The sequence below is a fragment of the Urocitellus parryii genome, chromosome 6, assembly GCF_045843805.1.
Source record: "Urocitellus parryii isolate mUroPar1 chromosome 6, mUroPar1.hap1, whole genome shotgun sequence".
NCBI lineage: Eukaryota > Metazoa > Chordata > Mammalia > Rodentia > Sciuridae > Urocitellus > Urocitellus parryii.
Window position 1 is genome coordinate 161,643,089 of NC_135536.1, and position 26,057 is coordinate 161,669,145.

General features: G+C 32.6%; 1 protein-coding gene and 1 non-coding gene across 6 annotated transcripts in view; one reads left to right on the forward strand and one right to left on the reverse strand.

Annotated features, from left to right (window-relative positions):
• Tasp1 (taspase 1) overlaps window positions 1-26,057 on the forward strand; it is a 272,346-nt gene that overhangs the window by 23,568 nt on the left and 222,721 nt on the right. For all 5 annotated transcript variants that reach the window (XM_026397660.2, XM_077799754.1, XM_077799755.1 and 2 more), the window contains 2 exons: window positions 14,043-14,163; window positions 20,778-20,862. In XM_026397660.2, coding sequence (XP_026253445.2) covers window positions 14,043-14,163; window positions 20,778-20,862 — 206 coding nt within the window. The remainder of the gene's footprint in view (window positions 1-14,042; window positions 14,164-20,777; window positions 20,863-26,057) is intronic.
• Window positions 5,052-5,120, reverse strand: Trnai-aau (transfer RNA isoleucine (anticodon AAU)). The gene has a single exon. It is a non-coding gene; the product is annotated as a tRNA-Ile (tRNA).

The window sequence follows — 26,057 nt, forward strand, 5'->3', positions numbered from 1 at the left end:
ACCTTTAATTCCAACCATTCAGGAGGCTGAGGCAGAGGATTAAAAGTTTAAGGCCAGCCTGTGCATTTTAGCAAGATCATGTCTCAAAATAAAAGTAAACTGGAGATGTCGCTCAATGGTAAAGTAGCCCTGGGTTCAATCCTCAGTACTGAGGGTTAGGGAGGGGGGAATCTTAAAATTTAGTTTTAGACATCCCAGTTTACAAAATATCTTTGCCTATTCACACTGCCAGATAATTTTTTTATTCATTATTTCTTGTTTTTAGTGTGGTAAAATATATGCAACAAAAATTTTATAGTTTCAACCATTTTTAAGTGTACATTTCAGTAGCATTAAATGCATTCATAATGTTACACAACCATCACTGCTGTTTATGTTCAGAACCTTTTCATCATCTCAAGCAGAAACTGTACCAACTAAACAACTTTTGCCAGGGAGGTTTTTACTGACTGATCACTCCCACTAAGTGTCCAGAATCTGGCATTGTGTACACATTTCTTGACAGTTCATGACATGCTGCATATACCTTAGCACAGGGCATCAACATTGTAACACATTAAGCTTCCCAGAAAATTCAGAGTGGGGAACACATTTGTTTTCCTCTCCTGGAATATATGCAGATGTTAACAACATTTTTTAGTGTATTGGAAGTCTTTTTTAATAAGAAGGAGATATTTAGTAGAGGATTTGAAGGTTGGTAATAGCCACCCCCCCTCCAATTCTGACCCTGTTATATGATAGAAGGATGGTTTAAATTATTGTAATTCCATGATCTGTTAGGTTCTTTTTGAGTGATATTTCCATATTATTGTCAGCATGGTTAAAAGGTGTAATTATTTAGGTTTAAGGGAAGTATAAGTGGCTGCCAAATTTGGCAATATTGAAGAAACAGCTACATTTGTCTTTTCTATTGTAGCTCATGTGGAAAGGACAATTTCAGGTACTGTGTGTGCTAACTTCTTCCTGGACATCAGAAAGAATCCAACTAAAACAAAGTTTAAAACTATTTCAGATGTGCAAGTCTCTTGAAGCCAATATTTTATTTTGGAGGTTTGTGTTATGTTTGACAAGCAACTCTGTACCGCGATTCTATGACTTTCAATTAAAAAAGTGAAAAACAAACTGCTGTGATGTCGTTTTTCTGCTTAATTATGTTACATTCATTTGTAAAATTAGGTAGATTAATAAGTGAGTATAAATGTGCAGTGATTTTTGCAAAAATATTTTAAATAATAAGATTAATGGTTCCATTTTTTGACAAAACATTTTATGGTATGCTAGATCAACAAATCCTCTAATGAGCAGATATCAACATTTGTTTGTTTATTTTTTTCTTCTGATATTTCCAGAAGATCTAAGAAAAACATGGAAGGGCTTTCTTAGTACATATATTTGTTGTGAGATCATATTAAAAATACTTTTAAGAAATAAAGTATATTATCTTTTGTATAATTTGAGCAGTTAAAAAATGAACTGTCACAGATACTAAAACTTGGTTCAACATACTATATTTGACTCAAGTGTTCATAGACTGTGATACAAACAAATGTTCTCTCCACTTACATTCAGGATAACTAAAATATTACTTTAACACATGTTAAAAGTAGAACACTGTAACTATTTGGCTAGATATAATTCCAGGCTGTCTAAGTTGAGTAATTTCCTCAGGCATTCCAACTTTGATCAACCACAGCAAGAACTTTTAGCATGTCTGTAAAGCAGCCAGTGCATCTGTAAATATGTCCCGAGGAAGAGAGAAAAGAGGGAATGCCAAAAAAGAAAGAATATTTTGTGTCGTTAAGGAGCAGTTACAGAATGAAAATGGAAAGTATTTTATTTCCTTAGAAACCCTTTTTATATAATTGAACCTCTGATTTCTAAGTATGCCCTGTGGTTCTGTATTAATGAATGAAAGATACTTCATTTGGGCCCAATAAAAATATTTTCTGACTAACTCTGCTGAAACTTATTAAAGTACATTGATTCTTGAACTTTCTACTCTTTATAAATGTAATAATTGAATAAAACCCAAATGTAATTAATAGTATGTGTTTCAGTAAAGTGTGTTTTAATGTTTATAATTGTTCAGTATTTGGGTGAAAATGTTTGCATATGGCTGAGTTTTCAAGAATAACTCTAAGAACAGGCAGTACTACTGAAGAAAGTTTTTTTTTTTTCAACACATGGATGAATGTAGATTTTTTTTATTTTTATTTTCAGTGACCTAAAAATAAATGTGCAAATAGCTACTGGCTTCCATATATAAACATGGACTTAAGAATATTAATAATGGTAAATCACCCTCTTCTGTATGGGAAGTACATATTTTCTGTATTTTTGGATATAACTTGCTCATATCATGGATATAACTTCCTGGAGATATTTTAAGATAAAGTTAACAATTACTTGCAAACTGGATATTCAATTGGATAATCTATCTAGCTTTTTACTATGTTAACAACAGATACTATTACCTCTAATGAATTAGTTCCAGTTCTGAAAATTCTGCTTTATAGTACCAAAATTTAGGAGAAATTCCTAATCCTCTTTGGCTTTCATGTTGTGATCTCAGTTATTGTCCATGTTCTTTAATTATTTATTCCTGAGAAATAAGGTTAACACAGTTAAATAAAATTTACTAATAAAAAACATTTGCCATAATTTCATTGAAAGTTTATTCAGAACAGAACAAATGGCGCTATAACTGGTAGATTTATGTCTTTCAAGTCCTTCTCCTGTATCTTAAAAGAAGTGTAGAGAAATGATGAATGGAAAAGCTGGGAGAGAAGATAGAGAGGCAGGTTCATTAATTGTGGTGTTCATGGATGGGTGCTTGAATAGATCTCTGAGTTGGTTACTGTATTAGTTTTATGTCATTATAGGAAAATACTTGAGGCAGATAACTTTATCAAAAGTTTATTAAGTTCACAATCTTCAAGGTTCAATGGCATGGCACCTTCATTGGCTCAGTTCCTGGTGAATAGTAGGTGGCAGTAGTAAGAATGCCTTTTGGATCAAGTGATCATATCTCAAGCCAGGAAGGAGGGAGAGCTGGGAGTAGCCGAACCCCAATTTTTAAAGCGACCCTCCCAGAGAAGTCCTGTGGGAACTCTCTTCTGAGGTAATACCACCAATGACCTAAGGATCTCCTCCCAGGCCCTACCTCCAAAGGTTTCATTACCTACCTTCCTGTAGTATCACCCTGCAAACTAAGCCTTCAATCATAATTGACCCTTGGGTAACACTCAAACCACATCCTGACTACAGCAGTTACCTTGTTAGTGTTTCTGTGTTTACCTGAGAATTTTTCTTCCTTCAAATATTGTTCATCTGAATGCCATAGTTTATTCAAAATATATTACTTATTTATCTTTTCTGCATACTACCTTGTTTTTGAAGTCTCTAAAGTACATAGAGAGAACATAAGAGCCAACTTTTGCCTTTCTGGTGGCCGGTTCTCTAATTTATAGATATATATTTTTAAATAATTGTTTTACCTTATTATTTCTTTGCCATTTTTTTGCATTCTAGCATGCTTTTCCTTTATGTATGTGTTCTTGTGTTTATTTATTTGCTACTAGTTTCAAAGAACATCGTGTTTTATTTGTTATCTTGATGAAGACAGTCACAAGTTGTAGATGAAAGTTGTCTTACATTAATGGCATTTGAGAAAAAAATACCATTATATTTTGTCAGTCTTTTCCTGTAGATTTTGGGTAGTAGATTTTGGGTAGAAAGCCCATTTGACTCATTTTGAAGAGGCAGAAAAAGTATTATAGATTCTGTTTGTTGTAGTCAGAAGATATGTGACATTTCTGATCACTAACCTGGTTCTTCTTAGTAAAGCTTAATTAACATGGTATTTAGACTGCAACACAGATGAAATGACTCACTTCCCTCTTTTCTATTTTTTAGGTGGTTATATATATTCAATGTTTGAAATATTCAAGTAAGCATGATAATGAAACCATGATCTGTTGTTACAAGTGGCATTTGTGTGAAAGAACTGTTTTGTCCAAAATCTGCATTGCGTGGAGAATTTAGAATTTACCTGAGCAAAAAGCTCAGATTTTGCATTGTAGAAGCTTGAGACCTCCTTAACCTTTACAAAAAGATGTAAGCCAGAGGTTGCAAAGAGACAATTCACAGATGTGTGTGAATTGGCCCATATACTAGTTTTTAAAAGTTGGAATTTATTGTCATCCTTTAGTATTCAAGAGACATAAAAATATGGATTTCTGATTAAAAAAAAAAAGATCTGGCCACATGGAGCATGCATTCTTTTAGGGCTGCAGTTTGCCAGGGCTGAGTGACAGCTGGCCCTTGAGTGTAGGAGTTTTTGAGTATAACTTAACACTGTATTTCAGTTTAGGTATGACTGAAAATAAGTCTTGGACAGAGATGCCAACTTTTGCAATCTTGTGAGGGCCAAGAAAATGAGTTGATGGCTTAACTGACATTAGTTTAATGCTCTGGAGGTTGCAAATTGTTGTAACAGAGACTTCTATTTTTTTCCCTGCTCCAGTGCTGAGGTAGCTAACCTAGGGCCTTGTGCTTACTAGGCAAGTACTCTACCACTGAGCCACATTCCCAGTTATTAATAGGGATTTCTACCAGAACGTAAAACTGTAATAAGTTTTGATGTAATTTTTTTTAAAGTAGGAATTGGGTATTTGTGTTACTTTATTATTTTATTATATAGAATTATAATATTATATAGAATTTCTGGTGAAACTAAAAGACTTTTCAAAAAGTTTCTTATTGGAGCAGTTGAACCAATACTAAAGCAGATCAAAATACCTTCTGACCCAAGTTAATTTCCTAAATTGTTCCTTTGTTTACTTCTAGTCCCAGGAGTAAACTACTGTTTTCAGTGTTTATGATGAAGAACATAACATAAGTCCAACCATGTTGCATTGATCTCCAAACTTTTGCTAACCTCCTTAATGATAGTTAACTTCCAACATCATTTATTTTATCTTGATTCCATTATTCCTCCTCCTCCTCCTCCTCCTCCTCCTCCTCCCCCTCCTTCTTCTTCTTCTTTTTTTTGGTGATACTGGGGATTGAACCCAGGTCCTTGTGCATATTAGGCAAATGCTCTACCACTGAGCTACACCTTCACTTGTCTATTATTTCCTAATGGAAAACATACTAATAAAAATCATTGAGTTGCATATAATATTTATATAATGGTGGTGCACACCTGTAATCCCAATAACTCAAGAGGCTGAGACAGGAGGATTGCAAGTTCGAGGCTAGTCTCAACAACTTAGCCAGACCCTGAGCAACTTAGTGACACCCTGTCTAAAAATAAAAAATAAAAACGGATATAGGTCAGTGGTAAAGTGTCCCTGGGTTCAATCCCCAGCACCAAGAAACCAAAAACCAGAAACACCCCCCCCAAAAAAAAAACACAACAAAAAAACCCCAACAACCCCAAATCTAAAACCAAAAAAGTCTGATAAGGCATCTCTGATGATTGCCCAGAAGCTTGCTATGTCCATTTACCAGTGACTCCCATTTTACTTATGTTTTTCCAACCCTTCTAATTTTTTTTCCACTGAAAGGTGAATCCTGGTTTCAGAGCACTTAGCTTTTATATTTTCTCATAGCTCATTTGTAGCTTTTTATCCCTGTCACTGTCCTGATGTTAATAGCTACCTTTACAAGCCTTCTCAGGATGTGGTTTGTGGAGAAAGTGAAATTAAACAGCTTGTGGAGTTCATTTAAATTTGGAGTTTCTCAAGAGGAGGAGCCTGGGCCAGCAGAATCATAATCATTTGTGGTAACTTATTGGCAAAAAAAAAAAAAAAAGAATATCCTTTAGCTTCAACTCACATTACCAAAATCAGAATATTTAGGGGTATTAGAATGGGAATTTTCATTATTATTTTTTAAATTTTGAGTTAATTATAAATACCTGCAGTCATAAGAACTAATACAGAAATTCTTTGGACCCACAGCAGTAATAGTCTTTAAGAAATTTGCATTTTAAAAATTTTACATTATATTTTCGAAAGTTTTTGAGCATAGCATATATACAGAAAAATATAATGCCTTTTTTGTAAGGGGACAGACCCATGAGTTTTTCAGAGTGAACATAGCCCTGTGTCAGCAGCATCCCAGATCAGGAAACAGAACATTTCTGCTCTGTAAAAGATCCCTTGTTCCCTCTTCCAGTCACCCTAGGTGAGAACAGTGTTCTTACCTCTATTCCTATATGTTAATATTACCTGTTCTAGAACTTCACATAAATAAAATCATACAGCATGTATTCTTTTGTTTCTGCTTTGTTAAATTGAGGTAAAGATCACAAAGCACAAAAATAACTAATTTAAAATAAATAATTCAGTGATTTAAAAATTTCAGTGTTATGTAACCACCATCTCCCTCATTCCAAATATTCTCATTTCCTTAAAGGAATTCTCATAACTATTAAGCAGTTTCTCTCTGTTGCCCTCTTCTCTACCTCCTGGCAATCCCATTCTGCTTTTTGTCTTGATGGATTTACCTATTCTGGATATTTTATATAAATGCAATCATACATTTTGTATGACCCCCCCTTTTTAACTTAGCATAGTGTTTTTGAGGGTGAAGCACATTTTAACATGCATTAGCACTTTTTTTTTTGAGGAGTATTCAGCATTATTTATGTGTATATGTTTATCCATTCATCCATTGATGAGCATTTGGGTTATTTCCACATTTTGGCTATTTTGAACAATATTGCTAATGAGTGATCTTGTACAAGTGTTTAAACACTTGTTTTCAATTCTTTTGGGGATATACCTATAGGTAGAATTGCTGGTAATTTTATGCTTAGCTTTGTGGAAGCACCAAATTATTTTCCACATCAACTGAATGAACCATTTTACATTCCCAGCAATAATGTTCAAGGATTATAATTTCTGTATATGCTTGCCATCCTTATTGTTAATTTCTATTTTGTCCTTAGGCCATCCTTGTGGGTATAAAGTGGTATCTCATTGTGGTTTTGATTTTCATTTCCCCAATGATAATGATGTTGAATATTTTTATAGGCTTATTGGCCATTTGTATATCTTCTTTGAGTAAATGTATGTTCATCTCTAATCTGTTGCCTATTTTTTAAATTGGGGTTTTAAAAAAAATTTTGGATGTTGAAAGTTATAGGAACTCTTTATATATTCTGGATACTAGACTTTCTGGATATTACACTTTTATTTATTTATTTATTCATTAAATCTGAAGTTACATCAAAACAAACAAAAGTAAAAAATTATAAAACACTTGCAGTCTTTTTCTTCTCTTTTTAGCCCTCTGACTTTGACTGTCTGGTTTTATGTTTCATCATCATATTTTCTGCTGTCTAATATGGCATCTAAGGCACAGTCAGTCTTCATATCCATGAGTTCTGCATCCTCAGATTCAACCAATTGCAAATTAAAGATACACCAAAAAATTGTATCTGTACTGAACATGTATAGATTTTTTTCTCTTTTTATTCCCTAAGTAATGGAGTGTAACAACTATTTATATAGCAATTACATTGTATTTGGTATTGTAGGTCATCTAGAGATGATTTGAAATATATGGGAGGATGTGCATAGATTATATGCAAATGACGGACCATTTCATAGAAGGAACTTAAGCGCACATGGATTTAGATGTGGGGGGATGTACTAAAACCAGTTATCCTTGGGTACCACTGGACATCTGTATTTAATTTTCTTCCTTTCTTCTTCTTCTTCTTCTCCTCCTCCTCCTCCTCCTCCTTTCTTCTTCTTTCTTCTTCTTCTTCTCCTTTTTTTTTTTTTTTGTGCTGGGATCAAACCTAGGGACCAGTGAGCTGTATCCTCAGCCTCTGTATTGAATTCTTTATTATCTGTCTGCCTTAGCTAGAATTGAGGCTCCATCTAGGCAAGGATTTTTTTTTTCCTTCCTGTTTTGTTAACTGTTGTATCCTCATGATTTAGATCAAGGTTTGGCAAAGTGTGATCAGAAACCTAAACAGAACTTCTGCCTATTTTTGAATGGCTCATAAACTACTAATGGTTTTTATTTTTTAAAATAATTGAAACAAAATAAAAAAGAAGACCAATATTAAATTTCAGTGTCCAAATTAGAGTTTTAGTTGAACATAGCCATACCCAATCATTGGTGTATTATCTCTGGCTGCTTTTTTCCCATAGTCACAAAGTTGAGTGGCTGAAGCTTTATCTGTGTGATTCACAAAGCCTGACTTATTTAATGTATTCGATCCATTATAGAAAAGATTTGCCTGCACATAGGTGCTCAATAAATATTTGTTGAGTGAATGAATCCTAATCTGTACTGCTACAAGGAATTTAATTTGGGAAACTTTAAACCATATAATTCTTGAACATAATAGAGTATTCTTCTTCTTTTCTTTTTTTTCCTCTCAGGCCAATGCATATGCTTATGCAAATATTTTACTACCGAACTACTTCCCTAGCCTGTTTCTCTTATATAAAAATAATTCAATAAAGTTTGTTTCAAAGACTATCTTTCCCCTTTCTCATCATTTCTGATGCTGATTTTCAGTGGAGGTCATAATTAAAATAATTTTGATAACATACTTAGTTTTGAGAAAGAAGCCATGTTATCACACATTTTTCTATATTTTATTCATCTAATGATGTGTTTGTTGAAATTACACTTGAGTGACAGGGTATGAACAGGAACATATTAGTAATTTCCTGTTAATGTCTAACTTCTCTTTAATGGAAAATTGGAAATTGGACAAATAAATCATTTTATATAAAAATGACTTTATAATGTGCCAGTCTAGTTTTTGTACAACATTTGAAAACTAAATTGTTTGCATCTGTAAGAGCTGTTAATAGAGGTTACATAATAGATCCCCAGAGGTACAGTATACTCTGTAACTTTGCAAAAAGTTCTTATTTTGTTTTATGCTTTCAGCAAAGGACATTAAATGGGTAATACAGGTTGTGGGTTTATAGTAAAAGAGTAATACTTTACAGATCTTTGCCTTGGCATGGTGTTCCCAAATTTTATTAATAGGAAAGTGTTTCCATGTCATGGTGGGAGAGTGATTCCTGACTTGCCTCTTGGTCTTCCCTTCCTCTCCTTGGTAGATTAGTCAGTCAAAGGGATCTTATTTTTTAAAAGCATGTCTCCTTTAACAGTTATGAGTAAGCTTAAAATATATTTTGCTTTTAAAATGCCATCTTTTAGAAACGCTATGGCATGAATTTATTTCATTTCTCTTGTTTTGATCAAGAGAAGATTAAATTGTTAACATTCCTTTGTATTTTCCTGGCATTTCTCTGTAGGAGTATCTTGTAAGAATTGGTATCATTTGCTTTTGGGGTTTTAGTTCACAATAATAAATAATTCTATTTGTACCTAATTGTGATTAACTTTTATTCAATTATTCTGCAAATATTTCTTGAGTGTCTACCAGGTGCCAAGCATTGCTTTAGATATTGACATGCAATACCTAAAAAAACATATTCGTGAGTTTATGGATCTCATATCCTATGAGGAGGATTAGAAAAACAAAAATTATAATATCAGGAAATGCACCAAGAACAGTGTGATTCCTGTGTAGTATGGGATAAGAATAGGTGGGGAGTAAGTTGGGAGAGGGAGAGAGAAGTCAGATTGTGGAACGCTGTAAACCTTAGAAATTTGGACATCAGGTTTTATTCTAAGTCTGATAGAACATCAACATAGAGTTTGAATAGCAGTGTAATAATGTCTGACAGATTTTAAAAGGATCGCTGGCTAAATACTAATTCTACATAATGTCACATGAGAAAATCAACAAATGACTATTTAAAAAAGTTTATGTCTATTATTTATAAGGGGAAAGTTACTATATAGGGTGATTCATTTATATCAAGTATTGGTATGCTACTTTTTTATCAGCTTCATTGAAGTTTAATTTTTTTTCTCCTTGCAGTACTGAGGATTGAACCAGGGCTTCCTCAATACTAGGCCATGCCCTACATCCCCACCCCGTTTTATTTTACTTTGAGTTGATCTCACTAAGTTGCCCAGGCTGGCCTTAATCTTGGAATTCTCCTGCTTTGGCCTCCTGAGTTTGCTGAGATTATAGGTGTGTTCCACCATGCCTGGCTTGAAGGTATAATTTATAGCAATTTACCAATTTTAGGTATATAATTTGATAAGTTTTGACAAATGTATATAATCATATAATCACCAATACAATCATAATATTTAATATTTTCATCAACACAGAAATTTTGTTGTACTTGTCTACAGTGATTCTCCCCTTAGCAACCATTTGGCAACCACTGTCTGCTTTTTTATCACTGTCAGTCGGCTTTTTTCTAGATTTTGTTTCAAATAGAATCATATAATTTGTGGTCTTTTATGTCTGGCTTCTTTTACTTAGGACAATGCTTTTGAGATTCCTCCATATTTTGAGGCATATTAGAAATTGTTCCATTTTTTTGCTCAGTAGTATTCAATTGTTTAAAATATCCCATTTTTTTATGCATTTACTGGTTAATGGAGTTTGGGTTGTTCCAGTTTTTGTATGTTATGAATAAAGCTGAAATGAATATTTAAATGCAGGTGTTAATGTAGACATATGCTTTCATTTCTCTTGGATAAATACTTAGGAGTGGAGTTGCTGAGCCTATAGTAAATGCATGTTTAACTTTAACAAAAATGGCTAAACTGCATTTGTATTCCCATTAGCAATGTATAACAGTCAAAGTTGCTCCATATTCTTGCTAATACTCAATATGGTCCATTTCTTTAACTTTAGCCATTTTAGTGCTTATAGAGTGATATCTGGTGGTTTTAATTTGCACTTCCCTAATGTCTGTTAAAAAGATTATGATTATGATTATGATTATGATGATGAAGATGATAAGGTAGACTTTATTTAAGGGGGAACTTTATTACAATGGATATAGGTCCATTGCTGTAGAATTTTGCACTGAGGGACAGAGATTAACTTTGAATTCAGCATGGGCATGTGGGAATTGATAGCCAAAGAGCAGAGTTGGGGTCAGTGGATGGAAAATTACTAAGAGGAAACGTAAGGGACAAGGGCAGATTCTAGCTAACCCAACATAATGGGATTCTTGCTGGAGGCTTTATTTTAAAGGCCTCATGAAGCTTGTTGGTAATCCAAAATTTCCTGGTTTTGTAGATTATGTTGGTCTCACCTTAGAATGGACCCAGTTTTCTGGATTACTTCCAAGTTTTTGGAATGTGAGATAGTGTTTTGCATATTAAACATATTACTTGTTATTTTGGAACAGACTCTATGTCTGTTCAGTGCCCTAAGGAGTGTTCAATCCAAACTTTCCTATCTTTCTTTTCTAAAGATTGAATCTTAGAACGAATGTCTCTAAGACATTTATTTTTATTGTAATATTTTACATTAGTTTTTTCCCACTCTTCTCTGGTTGAAGATCAAGTATGACATGGTCTTGAGTGACATGACTTGGTATATATTTTTTAGAACTATTCACAGTATTGGAACAAAAAAGTAGTGTTTTTCGTTAGACTTCATATAAGTTGCTGACCTCTAATTCTAGGCCTTTTTGTTCTGTTCAACATATTACCTTATTCTTTTCTTCTTCATAATATTTTAAAAAATTCGAAATTTGCCCTCTTTTAGTATACAGTTCAATTGTTTAATGTAAATTTTCAAAGTTTTATAACCATCACCACTATCTAGTTTGATTTATTTTCACCATGTCCAAATGAAATATTGTACCCATTAGCAGTTATTCTCCATTCTTCCTTCTCTCCAGTCCCTGGTCACCATTAATCTACATTATAAATTTGTCTATTCTGAACATTTCATTTAAATGGAATAATCTAATACATGGGTTGTTTTGTCTGGCTTCTATCACTTGGCATAATCTTTGTAAGGTTCTTCCATATTGTATCATGCATCATTATGTTTTAGTGCTAATTAATACTCCATTGTATAGATACATCACGTTTTGTTTCTTCATTTATCAATTAATGAACATTTTTTGAGTTGTTTTCAGGTTTCGTTTATTATAATATTTAATTGCTTTAAATACCCATATATTTTTTTTTGGTAGAAATGTTTTCATTTCTCTTGGGTATACATGCAATTGCTGGGTCAAATAGTAACTCTGTGTTTAACTTTGTGAGGAGCTGCAAGATGTTTTCCAAATTGACTGCATCATTTTACATTCCCCTCAGCAGTATATGAGGATTGTCATTTCTCTACATCCTTGCCTCCAGGTGTTATTATCTGTCTAATTATAGTTGTTCTTTTGGGTATGAAGTAGTATTTAATTGTGGTTTTATTTGCCTTTTTATGAAGACAAATGACATTGAACATCTTTTTATGTGCCTACTGGTTATTTATATATCATCTTTGGAGAAATGTTAATTGATATCCTTTGTACATTTTAATATTGTTTTCTTTATTTTTGTGTGACAAGGATTTGTTATACATTCTGAATACAAGTCACTTATTGGACATATGACTTGTAATTTTTTTCCCACTTTGTCAGTTTTTATAACTTCCTTTGAAATACAAACGATTTTTAATTTTGATGAAATTCCATTTATCTAGTTTTTTCTTTGGTTGCTTGTGCTTTTGATTACATATCTAAGAAACTATTGCCTAATTCAAGGTCATGAACACTTGTCCTTAAGTTTTCCTCTAAGAATTTTAGAGTTTTAGCTCTTAATTTTTGACTTTTGATCCACTTTAGGTTAATTTTTGTGTATGGTCAGAGTTAGAGGTCCAATTTCATTTTCTTATATATAGATAACTAGTTGTACCAGAACCCTTTATTTAAATGACTATTCCTTTTTTTATTGAGTTGTTTTTTCATTCTTATTGAATTAGCCATAAATGAAGGGCTTATTTCTGGATTCTCAATTCAATTGCATTTGTCTAAATGTCTACCTATTACTGATTACTGTAAGTTATAAACCTAGAAGTGTGAAACAGATCTGTCCTTTTCAAGATAGTTTTAGCAATTCTTGGTTCCTTGTATTTCTATATGAATTTTAGGATTAGCTTGTCAATTTCTACAAAAATGGCACCTAGGATTTGATAAGCAATTGTGTTGAATTAAATCAATTTAAAGAGTATTGTCATTGTAGCAATAATAAATCCTCTGCTCCATGTACATTGGATGTACTTCTATTTAGGTATTAAATTTTGTTGACATGTTTTAGAGTCATGTTTTATAATTTTTATGCTGCATAAAAATTATACTACTTTTGTTAATTTATTCTCAACTATTTTATAGTTCTTTTATGTTGTAAATTGATTCTTAATTTTATTTTTGGATTGTTCATTGCTACCATATAAAAGTCAATTTGAATTTTGTATAAATTGATTTTAGATCCTACAATCTTGCTGAACTTATTATTTCTAATAGTATTTTTATGGAGTCCTTAGGACTTTTTATATACAAAAAATGTGTTATCTTCAAATGGAGATAATTTTGCTTCCTCCTTTATTTCATTTTCTTGCCTAATTGTCTTACTGGATTGTTCAGTATATTGTTGAATGGAAGTGGTGAGATTGAGCATCCTGTCTTGTTCCTGATTTTAGGGGAAGTAGTTGGTCTTCACTATTAATCATAATGTTAGCTTTGGACTTAGATTCCCTTTATCATGTTAAGGAAGCTACTTTGTATTTCTAGTACATTGAGTGTTTTGGGTTTTGTCAGGTACTTTTTTTTATAGGGTTATGCTTTTTATCCTTTATTTTGTTAATGAGGTATTATATTGATTTTCAGCTATTCAACCAATCTTCCTTTCCCGGTATTCTTCTTTTTTATAAGATAATACCTTTTTGATACTGTGCTGGGTTTAGTTTGAGATTTTTGTGTCAATATTTACAAGATATATTATTCTGTAGTTTTCTCATCATACATTTTTCTTGTTTTGGTATCAGGGTAGAACCGGCATCATACAATAAGTGAGGAAGTGTTTTCTCACTTTCTAGTTTTTAGAAGTTTATAAAAAATTGGCATTAATTCTATTTTAAGACTAACGGCATTTTAATTTTAATTTTTGTCTTTTAGGATTCTCCTTTTACAAATGCAGGAATGGGATCTAACCTAAATCTCTTAGGGGAAATTGAGTGTGATGCCAGCATAATGGATGGAAAATCCTTAAATTTTGGAGCAGTTGGAGCACTGAGTGGTATGTGGGCATTATGACATACTACCTCTATTTTTTGAAAAACTTCTGCATATTACCATTTCATACCTTTTAAAGATAGTCCAGTCTTCTTTACCATTCTTGCTTGAAATAGTGTTGAAAACAAACATTTTTCTTCTTTAACTGAATTTAAAATATAAAATCTCACTATGAATGATTTTAAAGAAAACAGCAAAGCAACCTGTATCCAAGTTTTTGGTTAAAGAATGAGATCATCATCCTCTATCCCTTCTAGAGATTACAGATATTTAAAACTTGATTTAGAATAATCTTATTAATTTTTCCATTTGAAATACACAAATATTCTTATCATAAGAAATGATGTAAATTAGGTTTACGTTTTATCTTCCAAATCCTTTCTTTTTATCCTCTTCTGCCCTCAGGTTTAACCAGTGAAGATCCAATGCATTTATCTATATATTTCTATAATAGAGACATAGTTTTATTTTGTGAATTAAAAAATGTATATATTATTACAAAACTTTTTTTTTCTTTCAATAGGATGTCTTGGAGACTTTTTTCCATACCTTTACATAAAAGATATATTTAATGTTTTGTAATTCATTTAAATATATATACCTGTGCAGATTTTACCTGTGCAGCTTCTTGAATATTTAAACGTATATATACCACATACAACTGAATAAACGTATACACCTTTACCAAGGAATTAGATGTTTTCATGTTAAGAAGTAGGACATTTCTATAATCCCAGAAGGACCCTTTATGCTTCTTAGCCCATACTTCTTGTGCTTCCCTCCCCTGTTCTGCTTTTAGACACCAGGGACTAATTTTCCCCTTCCTGAAATTGGTGTGAATGGAATGAAATGACTGTACGTCTGGTTTTGTTTTTTGCTTAACATTATGCCTGTGAGATTGATTTGCATTTTGTGTCACTATAGTTTTTTCTATTGCTTAGTAGTATTTCATTGCATGAATATACCACAGCTTATTTTATCCACTCTTCTTTTAGTCAGTGTTTGAACAGTTTCTCGTTTCTAGTTTTTCAGTGTTCTGAATAAAGTTGCAATGAATATTCTTATGTACACGTTTTGATAGAAATATTTGCTGATTTCTCTTGGATATATACCTGGAGTTAGAATGCTAAATTTAGGTACATATATTCTTTGTTTTAGTAGATAGTGCCAGTTTTCAAGTTGTTACAGTTCATACTCTTAAAATGTATGAGCATTTCAATTACTTATATCCTTCCAAATTTTGTATTGTTGTTATTTTAAAAATTCAGGCATTTTGACATGTATGCATTGATATTATTATTTTAGTTTGAGTTTTCCTGGTGACTCATGGTACTGACAACATTTACATAGGCCAGGTGAACTTGTTTTGAAGTATGTGTCCACATCTTTTGCATATTTGTATGGTATCATCACTTTTATTGATTTGTCAGAGTATTTAAATATTTAGATACAAATCTGTTGTCAGATATGTATATTATAGATATCTCCTTCCAGCCTTTGGCTTTGCCTTTTCACTCTCTTGATGCTATCTTTTGGTGAATAGGTCTTAAAACTATGATGAAGTTTAGGTTATTAATCTTTTTGTGGTTGATTCTTCTGGCATTTTAAGAAAAATTCCCTACCTGTGGTTATAATGATAGTCTTATTTTCTTTTAGTAATTTTATTATTTTTACCTTTCATGTTTAGCTTTCTAATCAAGTTCAAATTAACTTGTGTATGTGAGATGGGGATCAAAATTTATTGTTTTTTTCACAAGGACTTCCAAATTGTTCATTGTCCTTTATTGAAAGGTCAATCCTTTCCTCAGAATTTCCTTGTCAAATCAGGTATTTGAATGTGTAATGGTTTGTTATGGCTGGCCTTATAAAATTTTTTGAAAGGGTTTGTGTATGATTGGAATGATTTCTTTCTAGTTGTTTAGAAAATTTGTTAACTATCCCAAATTAGTGGTATTTTCTTTGCAGGAAGTTTTAAACATGGGAGTCAATATCTTTAGCATTTAATAAGATTGTCTGTATTTACTTTTTCTCATGTATGTTTTTCAAGGAATATCTATTTCATATCACTTATCAAATTTACTTGCCTAAAGACAATTTAATTAGCTTTATTTATTGGATTCTAGTTTAATTCTACCGTGATCAAAGGTAATAATATGTATGCTTCCAATTCCTTGAAAGTTTTTGAGACTTGCTTTATGGCCCTGCTCATGGTGTGTTTTGATAAATATTTCATGTGAACTTCAAAAGAATGAGTATTCTGCAGTTGTTGAGCACAGTGCCATATATATGTCAGGTCAATTTGGTTATTTATTTGTTCTTATTATTTATTCTCTTTTGTACTGTTATAATATGTAAGAAAAGATATTTCAATTAGTTTTAATTTTATTCATTATGAATTTTACTACGTGTGCTTAAAGGCTATTAATATTTCTGTGTAAATTCAGTGTTTATACCTCTTTTTAAAAATTTTTAGTTATAGATGGACCCATTACCTTTATTTTATTTTTAAAATTTATTTATGTGGTGCTGAGTATCGAACACATTGCTCCACATTCGAGGCAAGCACTCTACCACTGAGTCATAACCTCAGCCCTGTTCATGCGTCTTGTATGGCTCACCTTGTGAAAGGTCTGTTCAGCATATTTTTTGTCATATTGGAATTTGAAAATTTTATTTGTCAAACTTATTACTTTACCCTTTATGGCTTTTGTATTTTTCATTTCTTAAGTTTTCTCTCATGATTTCTAAGCAACAGTCACCTATATTTTCTTAGTATGTATAATTTATTTTTCATTCACCTCTTAAATACCTCACTTTTTTCCTAAAGTGATTAAAAACTGACCCTATGTGCTTTATTGAACAACAGTAATAATAACAAAAATATCACTTATTGTGTGACTATAATATACTAGGCATTATTATGTAGGAGTCTACACATATTTAATTATGTAATTCTCAAAGTAACTTTTTTGGAGTTATTACTTTTATCCTTATTTTACAGGTGAGGAAACTGAGAACAAAGAAAGATTTTGTTTAAGATTATTGTCTGTATGAGTCAAAGTATAAGACAAAAACCATACAGTAATTTAAGCAAGAGAAATTTAACATAAAGAGTCACTAAAAAGAGATAGGAAAGGGTTGGGGTTGTAGCTCAGTGGTTGAGTACTTGCTTCGCAGGCATGAGGCACTGGGTTTGATCCTCAGCACCACACACACACACACACACACACACACACAAAGAAGTAAAACAAAGATATTGTGTCCATTTACAACTAAAAAAAAAAAACTAAAAAAAAAAAAAAGAAGAAGAAATAGGAAAGTCACTACATAAAGATGGAAATAGGGTTAGGTGTGATGGCACATGCTTATAATCCCAGTAACTCAGGAGGCTTGGCAGGAGGATTCAAAGTTTGGGGCCAGCCCCAGTAATTAACAAGACCCTAAGCAACTTAGTAAGATCCTGTCTCAAAATAAAAAATAAAAAGGGCTGGACATCAATGTTTATAGCAGCTCAATTCACAATAGCTAAGCTATGGAAGCAACCTAGGTGTTCTTCAACAGAGGAATGGATAAAGCAAATGCGGTATATATACACAATGGAATCTTACTTAGCCATAAATAAGAATGAAATTATGGCATTTGCTGGTAAATGGATGGAACTGGAGAATATCATGCCAAGTGAAATAAGCCAATACCAAAAACCCAAAGGTGGAATGTTGTCTCTGATATGTGGATACTAACCCAAAATAATGGGTTAGGGAGGGAAGAATAGAAGTTCATTTAATTAGACAAAGGGGAATGAAGGGAAGGAGAGGGGATGGGAATAGGAAAGATAGTGGAATGAATATGACATAACTTTCCTATGTTCATATATTAACCCACAACCAGTGAAACTCCACATCATGTACAACTGTAAGAATGGGATCCAAGTTAGAATAAGTTATACTCCATGTATGTATAATATGTCAAAATATACTCTATTGTCATGTACATCTAAAAAGAGCAAATAAAATAATAAAGGAAAAGGAAAAAATGCCACAATGAAACACATTTTTAAATTAAAATGCTATAGTAACATGCAACCCAAATAGAAAAGTAAAAAATAAAAAGGGCTGGGGATCTAGGTCAGTGGTAAAACTCCCCTGCGTTCAATTACCAGTACCAAAAAAAAAAAAAAAAAAAAAAAAAAAAAAGATGGAAAGAGAACTCAGTTTGTCCTAGGGCAGAGGGAGAATACTCAAGGAAGGATAAACTTGGAATTGGGTTTGGATCTTGTTCAACAATACCTTCAAGGTATGGTTGCAGCCCACTAGAAGTTGATGAATTACCCAGGCTAGGGCTGGCCCACACTCATTGTGTGCAGAACTAATCTTGTGATGCATAGGTGAACTCACACTGGTAGATGGGCACACTGAAGTTAAGAGGCTTTGGAATTAAACTCATTTATATAGGATAAAGGTTGGGTTTTTGGCTTAGTAGGCAACTATCCCCATTGAACATTTGTTATATATGCCTCTGGGACTAAGGACAGGCTGTGGGTATCAGGGACAATGTTTAGGGTATTATTCTTTCTGGGACTGTCTGCTGTGTGTGCTGCTGTGTCCGGACTCAGAAGCTGGACAAAACATGTGGTGAGCTAGAGAAAGCCGTGCATCCAGGGCATGTAGCACTATAGAATACCTTGTCAGGGCCAAATAGTGGAGACAAAATTGCAGAAGCCCTCCCAACAAGCTACCCTTTCCTACTACAATGTATCTCCACTGCCCTCTACTGACCATGACTACCACTGTGCCCTCTGGCAAGGGTAGTATATTTAAAGGGCCCATATTCGCTTTTGCAGATAAGCAACAGAGGGTGTAATTCCAGTTGAGAAGTAATAAACTGAAACTGGTAGAGTGACAAAGTAGTCTGATTCCTGTGCTTTTCACTTTGTGTTCTTTTTACCTCTCCTGTATAATTTATTATTTTCCCACTTGTTTTGAAATACTCTCTATATTATATATTAATTACCCAAATCCACACTTAATTTTACTCTATTCCATTGATATATTTGTCTATTTCACAAACCACACTCTTTTAAAAAATATTTTTAGTTGTAGATGGATACATACCTTTATTTTTATTTATTTATTTTTATGTGTTGCCAAGGGTGCAACCCAGTGCCTCACATGTCCTAGGCAAGTGCTCTACCACTGAGCCACAATCCCAGTCCTCAAACCACACTCTTTATTAGAGTAACTTTGAATAAAAAATTATATCTTGCAGGAGGAATAACTCTTCATTTTTCTTTCATAGTTTTCCTGATCAATAGTCTGCTTGTCATGTATCATAGAAGTCCTTTTGAAGTTTTGATGGTGAATTTATAGATTTGAATTTGTATGTTAATCATTAATGTCTTTACAATATTGAATCATTAGATCTAGCTAGAAATATATTAATGCCTTAAGAACTGCTATAGAGATCTTATCTGGGCTATTTCTTTTTTGATATTTCATACATCTTTTATTTATGGCAGAACTTCTGGTATTTAGCTAAATTTCTACAATTCATTTTATTTTGAGTCAATCTGATAGTCTTAATTTTTTGTAGTTTCTTTATATTCTGCTGATGATTATTATTATTATTTTACTAATAGTATATTGAGAAGCATCCATAGATTACTGGTTAAGGGCATGGTCTCTAGCACTAGCTGCCTGTGTTAAAATCTCAGTTCTGTGACCTTGGGCAGTAACTTAAACCCTTTGTACAAATGTTTCCTCATTAATCAGGGAGGATTCCTAAGCATAGTTATGTAGTAGAATTCAGAGATCTGTTAAATAAATAACCTGACAAAAGAGTTTGGCACTGAACCTGATGTATATTAGATACTGGTGCATCTATCATCATCATCATCATCATCATCATCATATTTGCTATTGTTGTTGTTATCCTGACAGTGTTTGTAATACTAAGCTGTCCTCTGAGATAAGATTATTGTATGATTAACATTGTTATCTCACTTTTACTTACAGTTTTACTTCCCAGAAACTGTCTAAACCACGTTTTCGGTTACAGTCTTGTCAATTTTTACCCAATGTGAAGATCTTCCTTTCTATTCTTTCTCTCTTATAGGTTAGGTTTTAAAATTTTGGCTTAACTTTTTCTAGTTTTATTTGTCTCCATGGTAAAATTGAAACTGTTTATAATAGTATTTATTCCTTAAAGGTTTTATGGTCAATAAATGTCTAGGGCATTTATGTACTTTTGATAGTAGGTAAATGCACATTTTCAGTTCATTTTGTTCTTTTCTGTTGTGAAATCTATTAAAAAGAAACTTTATTTAAATATTTAAATAAACCTTATTTAAATATTTGTATTCAATCTTCGCTGCTGTAATTTATGATACAACATGAGAATATTTATCATATATTTGTTTTTTCTTATATCTACTAGATATTCATCTATTTATAAATTTGAATTTTATTATCTGTGATAACTAAGTTTTCATTACAATATTTAATACCTTGAAAGAGAATGATTTCCAAGTTTTTAAAAAGTTTTTTATTGAAACAACATAAAACTGAGTAGGAAACTTGGTGACATTTCTGATTTTTTTTTCCTGCCCATTTTATTTTATAGGAATCAAGAACCCAGTCTCAGTTGCAAACAGACTTTTGTGTGAAGGGCAGAAGGGCAAGCTGTCAGCTGGCAGGATTCCTCCTTGGTAACCACTTTGTTCATTCTGATTTTCCCTGGGCTTTGGTCTTTGGTGCATGCAGTGTGTAAAGGTTTTTTTTTTTTTTATATCCACAGAAGGTTGTGGCTCTTGGTTATGCACCAGCAGTAGGATGCCTTTGAGATAACTTTGTTCTGTGATCTTGGAATGTTTTGTATACTTGATAAAACTCCAGATGGAATAGAATATTGTGGATTAAAGCAGAGAAGATCCAAGTTAATTTTTGGTTTTGTTTTTGATTATCAAGAGGTTTTGCTGTTACTAAGTCCTCAAGTAGGGCCATTATATTATGAAACTTTAGAAGTTTCTTACACATTCAAGTCCAGAGTTTAAAGTGTGCCACTTTGGGGTCATTTTATTGTGAAACTTAAGTATCTGACACAGTAGACTTTAGAGTCTAAATTAATTAACTTTGGGGAAATTCTTAGAATAAAGTACATTGAACGTTGTAAATAACTTTCATGAATGTGTTATCTATCACTAATCATTAACAATTTTTTATCCTTGCATCTCACCAAAAAAAGATAAAAAGATTTGTAGGCCAGAACTACATATCCAGAAGCTCTCATTATGTGAGGGAATTTGATCTGTGTAAATGGTGTCATCTCAAATTGTTGTGGAGAAAAAGAATGGTGCAACCAGTAAATTGTGTTGGAACAATTGGCTACCTAGTGAAAAAACATTGTATTAAATTCCTTTGTTACATCACTCAGAAAAATACAGTCTAAACATAAAAAGTATAATATAAAATGTTGCTTGTGGAATATAAAATTATAAACAACCTAAATGTCCATCAATGGCAAAATAAATTGTTTTCTAGACATTTTATTAGGTACTCTGTGGCATTAAAAAAAAAAGAAAGAAAGAAAGAAAAAGGCAAGCTAGGGTATTGTTGTGCTGCCTGTAATCCCAGCAACATGGAAGACTGAGGCAGGAAGATCACAAATTTGAGGCCAGCCTTTACAGCTTAGTGAGATCCTGAGCAACTTAGCATGACCCTATCTAAAAACAAAATAAAATAAAAATGATTAAAATAAAAAGCACTGGGGATGTAGCTCAGTGGTAAAGTGCCTCTGGGTTCAATCCCCAGTTACCCCCCTCCCCGTACCCACCCTTCCCCCACCAAAAAGAGGAAAACATTTGTATATATAGTAACATTGATTACTATTAACATTAATTTGTTTGGAATACCATGACAAAATACCATAGATTTGGGTGGCTTAAATAGCAGCCACAAATCTAGAGGCTGGGAATACCAAGATCAGGGTTTCAGCCTGTTTGGTTTCTGGTGAGGGCTTTCTTTTCAGCTTGCAGATGGTTGCCTTCTTACTGTGTTCTCACATTTGAAATGAGATGGGGTGGAGGTTGAGAGAGGCAGGGAGGGAGAAAGAGATATTTTATTCTTCTAATGAGGACAATAATCTCATCATGAGAGCCCTACCTTCATGACCTCATCTTTTAAAATTTATCTCCCCAAAGCCCTATTCCCACATATTGCAGTGGGGATTAGGGCTTCAATCTATGGTTATTAGGGTACACAATTCAGTTCCTAGCAGTAGATCTCCACCTTGTAGAGTTAAAAAAAAATCAAATTGCTGATGATATGTTTAGATGAACATATATTTTCTTTAAAAATTACAAAATAATATGATTAAACTTTTTAATGAAATGTCAACAAAGGGTTTTAAATTGCTTATACTGAAAATTTTCTAAAGGAATCCTCATCTTTCCCAGTGTCTCACGTCCTCATCCTGAACCTGTCTCTGTTATGTTCCTAGTAACAATTGACCTGGTTTTAAGCTTTTCTCATTCTTATATATTCTTTATACTAGTATATAAATGTACAATAGATAGATGTACAAATAGTTTTGGAAAGAATATTACCAAAGTCACTGTGATTACCTCAGGGAAGCAAGAAAGAGGGAACAAGATAAGGCAGTTGTCAAAGGGAATGTTTAGCATTTCAATATTTTATAGGGAGAAGATATATGAGAAAAAGTGATGGCCATCTCTTCATTAAAATGAGATTATATAATAATGCTATACCTGCTTGTAACTAGCTCTCTGATTTTGTCACATACCTAGTTCTTCATCTTTATTCTTTGTTTTCAAAATTATTTTCATGTTTTGCACTTTATATATTTTAGAAAATTTAAATTCATGTATTTTAGGATTAGCTCACTCATTTCCTTAAATGGCTTGCTGGAATTTTGATTAGGATTCCCATAAATCCATTTTTTAAGTTTTTTTTTTTTTTTTGTATCAGAGATTGAACCCAGGAGTGCTTAACCACTGAGTCGCTTCCCCAACCCTTTATTTTGAGACAGGGTCTTGCTAAGTTGCTTTGGGCCTAATTGCTGAGGCTGGCTTTGAATTTGGAGTTCTCCTGCTTCAGCTTCCCAAGTCATTGGGATTACAGACAGGTGCCACCATGCCCATCTATTAAGGTCTTTTTTACCCTCTCTGAACAGGGTTTTATATTTTACAATGTCTATGTCTTATACAAGTTTTTCTGTACTTACACTGAGATATTTCATTCTTTTTTGACATTATGGTAAATGTGTATTTAATAAATATTAATTTTCATTCCTCATTGCCAGTATATAGGAATACAATTGATTTTATTATATTGAAGTTGCATTTGGGGAGTTTGCTAAAATCATATGTTATGGTACCATTTTAATAGATTTTATAAAATTTTCTACATAGATATTATGTCTTCTGGGAATAAAGATGGTTTTACTTCTTTCTTTGTAAGGGTCCTTAAATTAATTTCTTTTTCTTGCTTTATTGCACTGACCAGAACCTTCAGTGCAATGTAGAATACAATTTTGAGAGAGAACATTCTTGCCTTTAATGTGATCCTAGGGAAGAAGCATTTGAAACATTTGATCTTTCACCATTAGGTATGATTGTTGTTGTAGGTTTATCATAGATCCTGTTTATTATGTTGAGAAAGTTTTCTTTTTTCTTAAGTATGCTGAGAGTTTTTAATGTGTCTTACTTTTTCAAGTGCTTTTCTGCATCTATTAAGATGATCTAACAATTTTTCTTATTTAGTCAATATAACGATTGACTGATTTTTAACTGTTAAAAGCAGTAGTTGTATTAGTGGAATAAACTCTACTTGGTTATAATGTATTATCATTTTTATGTTCCTGGTTGTAATTTACTAATTTGTGGAGAATTTGTATATTATGTTTATGTGTGATCTTGGTTTATAGTTTTCTTGTAATTCTTTGGTTTGGTTTTCTGCTCCTTGGATGTATAGAGTTATGTATTTCATCAGATTTGGAGAAATTTAAGTCATTATTCTATCAAGTATATTTTTTTGTTACCCCCATCCTTTAGGACTCTGATTATATGTTTACAGACATACCCCCAATTTACTATGGTTCAACTTAGAATGTTTTGATTTTACAATGATGTGTCAGCAATTTGTATTCAGTCGAAACCATACTTTTGTCTGCAGTGGGCCTTGGCATCCAGTTAGCCACCTGACTAGTAAAGGTAAATAATCACTGCTCTGCAGTTGCTAATACTATGTTACTGAGCTATGATGTTCTGTAGATTAGCTGTATCAAATGTATTTTTGACTTAAAGGTATTTTCAATTATAATGGGTTTACTGGGGCATAACCCCATTGTAAGTTGAGTAGCATCTATATCTGTAATAGTTTTACAGACCTTTGATGATTTCTTTACTTTTTTCATTCTTTTTTGTTCCTTTTGTTTCATTTTGAAGTTTCCAAGGTTACTGATTATTTTTCTGCAATATCTAATTATTTGCAAATCTCATTCAATTTAGTATTTAATTCTGACATTATAGTTTTTAATCTCCAGAAGTTTGATTTGCATTTTTTGAGCAATGTCTTCCATTTGTCTACTTAACATGTTTAATCTTTCTTCTACCTTCTTGAATATATGAATAGAGTTATAATAATTGTTTTAATATGTTTGTTGATTCTATTATCTTTGTTATTTCTGGCTTGCTTTCAATTAAGTGATTTTTCTCCTTTTTATAGTTCACATTTTTCTGCTTTTTTGTGTGCTTGGTAATTTTTTAGTAAATTTCAAATATTGTGAGTTTTACTTTTTTTGGTGCTGAATATTTTTGTATTTTAACAAATATTCTTGAATTTTATACTAGGATGTGGTTAAATTATTTAAAACAGTTTGAGCCTTTCAGATCTTACTTTAAACTTTGTTGCATGGAGAAGAAGTGTTTAACCTTGAGTTAATTTTGCTTTACAATTGAGGCAAATCCTTTGGAGTAATAGAACTGATGTAGCTAGAATGAGGCTTTTTACTCTTGCTGGTGGCAGCCAAAGCTGTTCCTGGCCCTGTGCAAATTTAGGGATTGTTTCTTTTAGAATAATCAGATTATTTGTTTCAAGGCTTTGGGTAATTTACTTTTTCACATGCACCAACCTCAGGCACTTGAAAATTGGAAGAGTACTCTGCAGATCTCTGGAATCTTTTCCCTATGCAGCTTTTTTTCTGCTACTCTGTCCTGAGAATTTTGACCTCTTTGGCCTGTCTGGTTGTCCATTCTGTCTCTTTAACTCAGAGACTGCTTTGCTCCTGTGCTATGGCCTGGAAACTGCTCACAGGAATGAAAGCGAACCCTATGAGTGCAGTAAGGTGAAGTTTATGGTATTTTTTTCAAAGATGACAATCCTCTGTTGCCTCATATCCAATGTCTAACAGCTCTTGCTTTCTATATTTTGTCTGTTGTTTTATTCATTGGTTCAGACAGGAAGGTAAAATTCTTTCCTGTTATTCAGTTTGTTGAGAAGTAGAAACCTCTCAAATATCTTGAAGTTTGCTATATAACTCTAGTAGTTTAAAAACAAATTCTTTGAATATCCTAAATCAACATGACCAAACATCATGGTTTAACTTTGAACTTATAATAATAATAGTTAAACATTTATTGTATTGGAATATTGTAGCAGGCACCATTTCATGTGATCTGCATGCATCATCTCATAAAAATTTTTACAATTTATGTAGATTTCACACATTTTGCAGTTAAAGAACATGAATGCCTAGACTTGCCCACATTATATTGTTGGAAATTTGTGGAGTTCATTCATATCATGTTAGAAATAAATGTTTACACCCAGTCAGTTATTCATTTATTTATCCATTCACTCATTCAGCAAATATATATTGTTCATG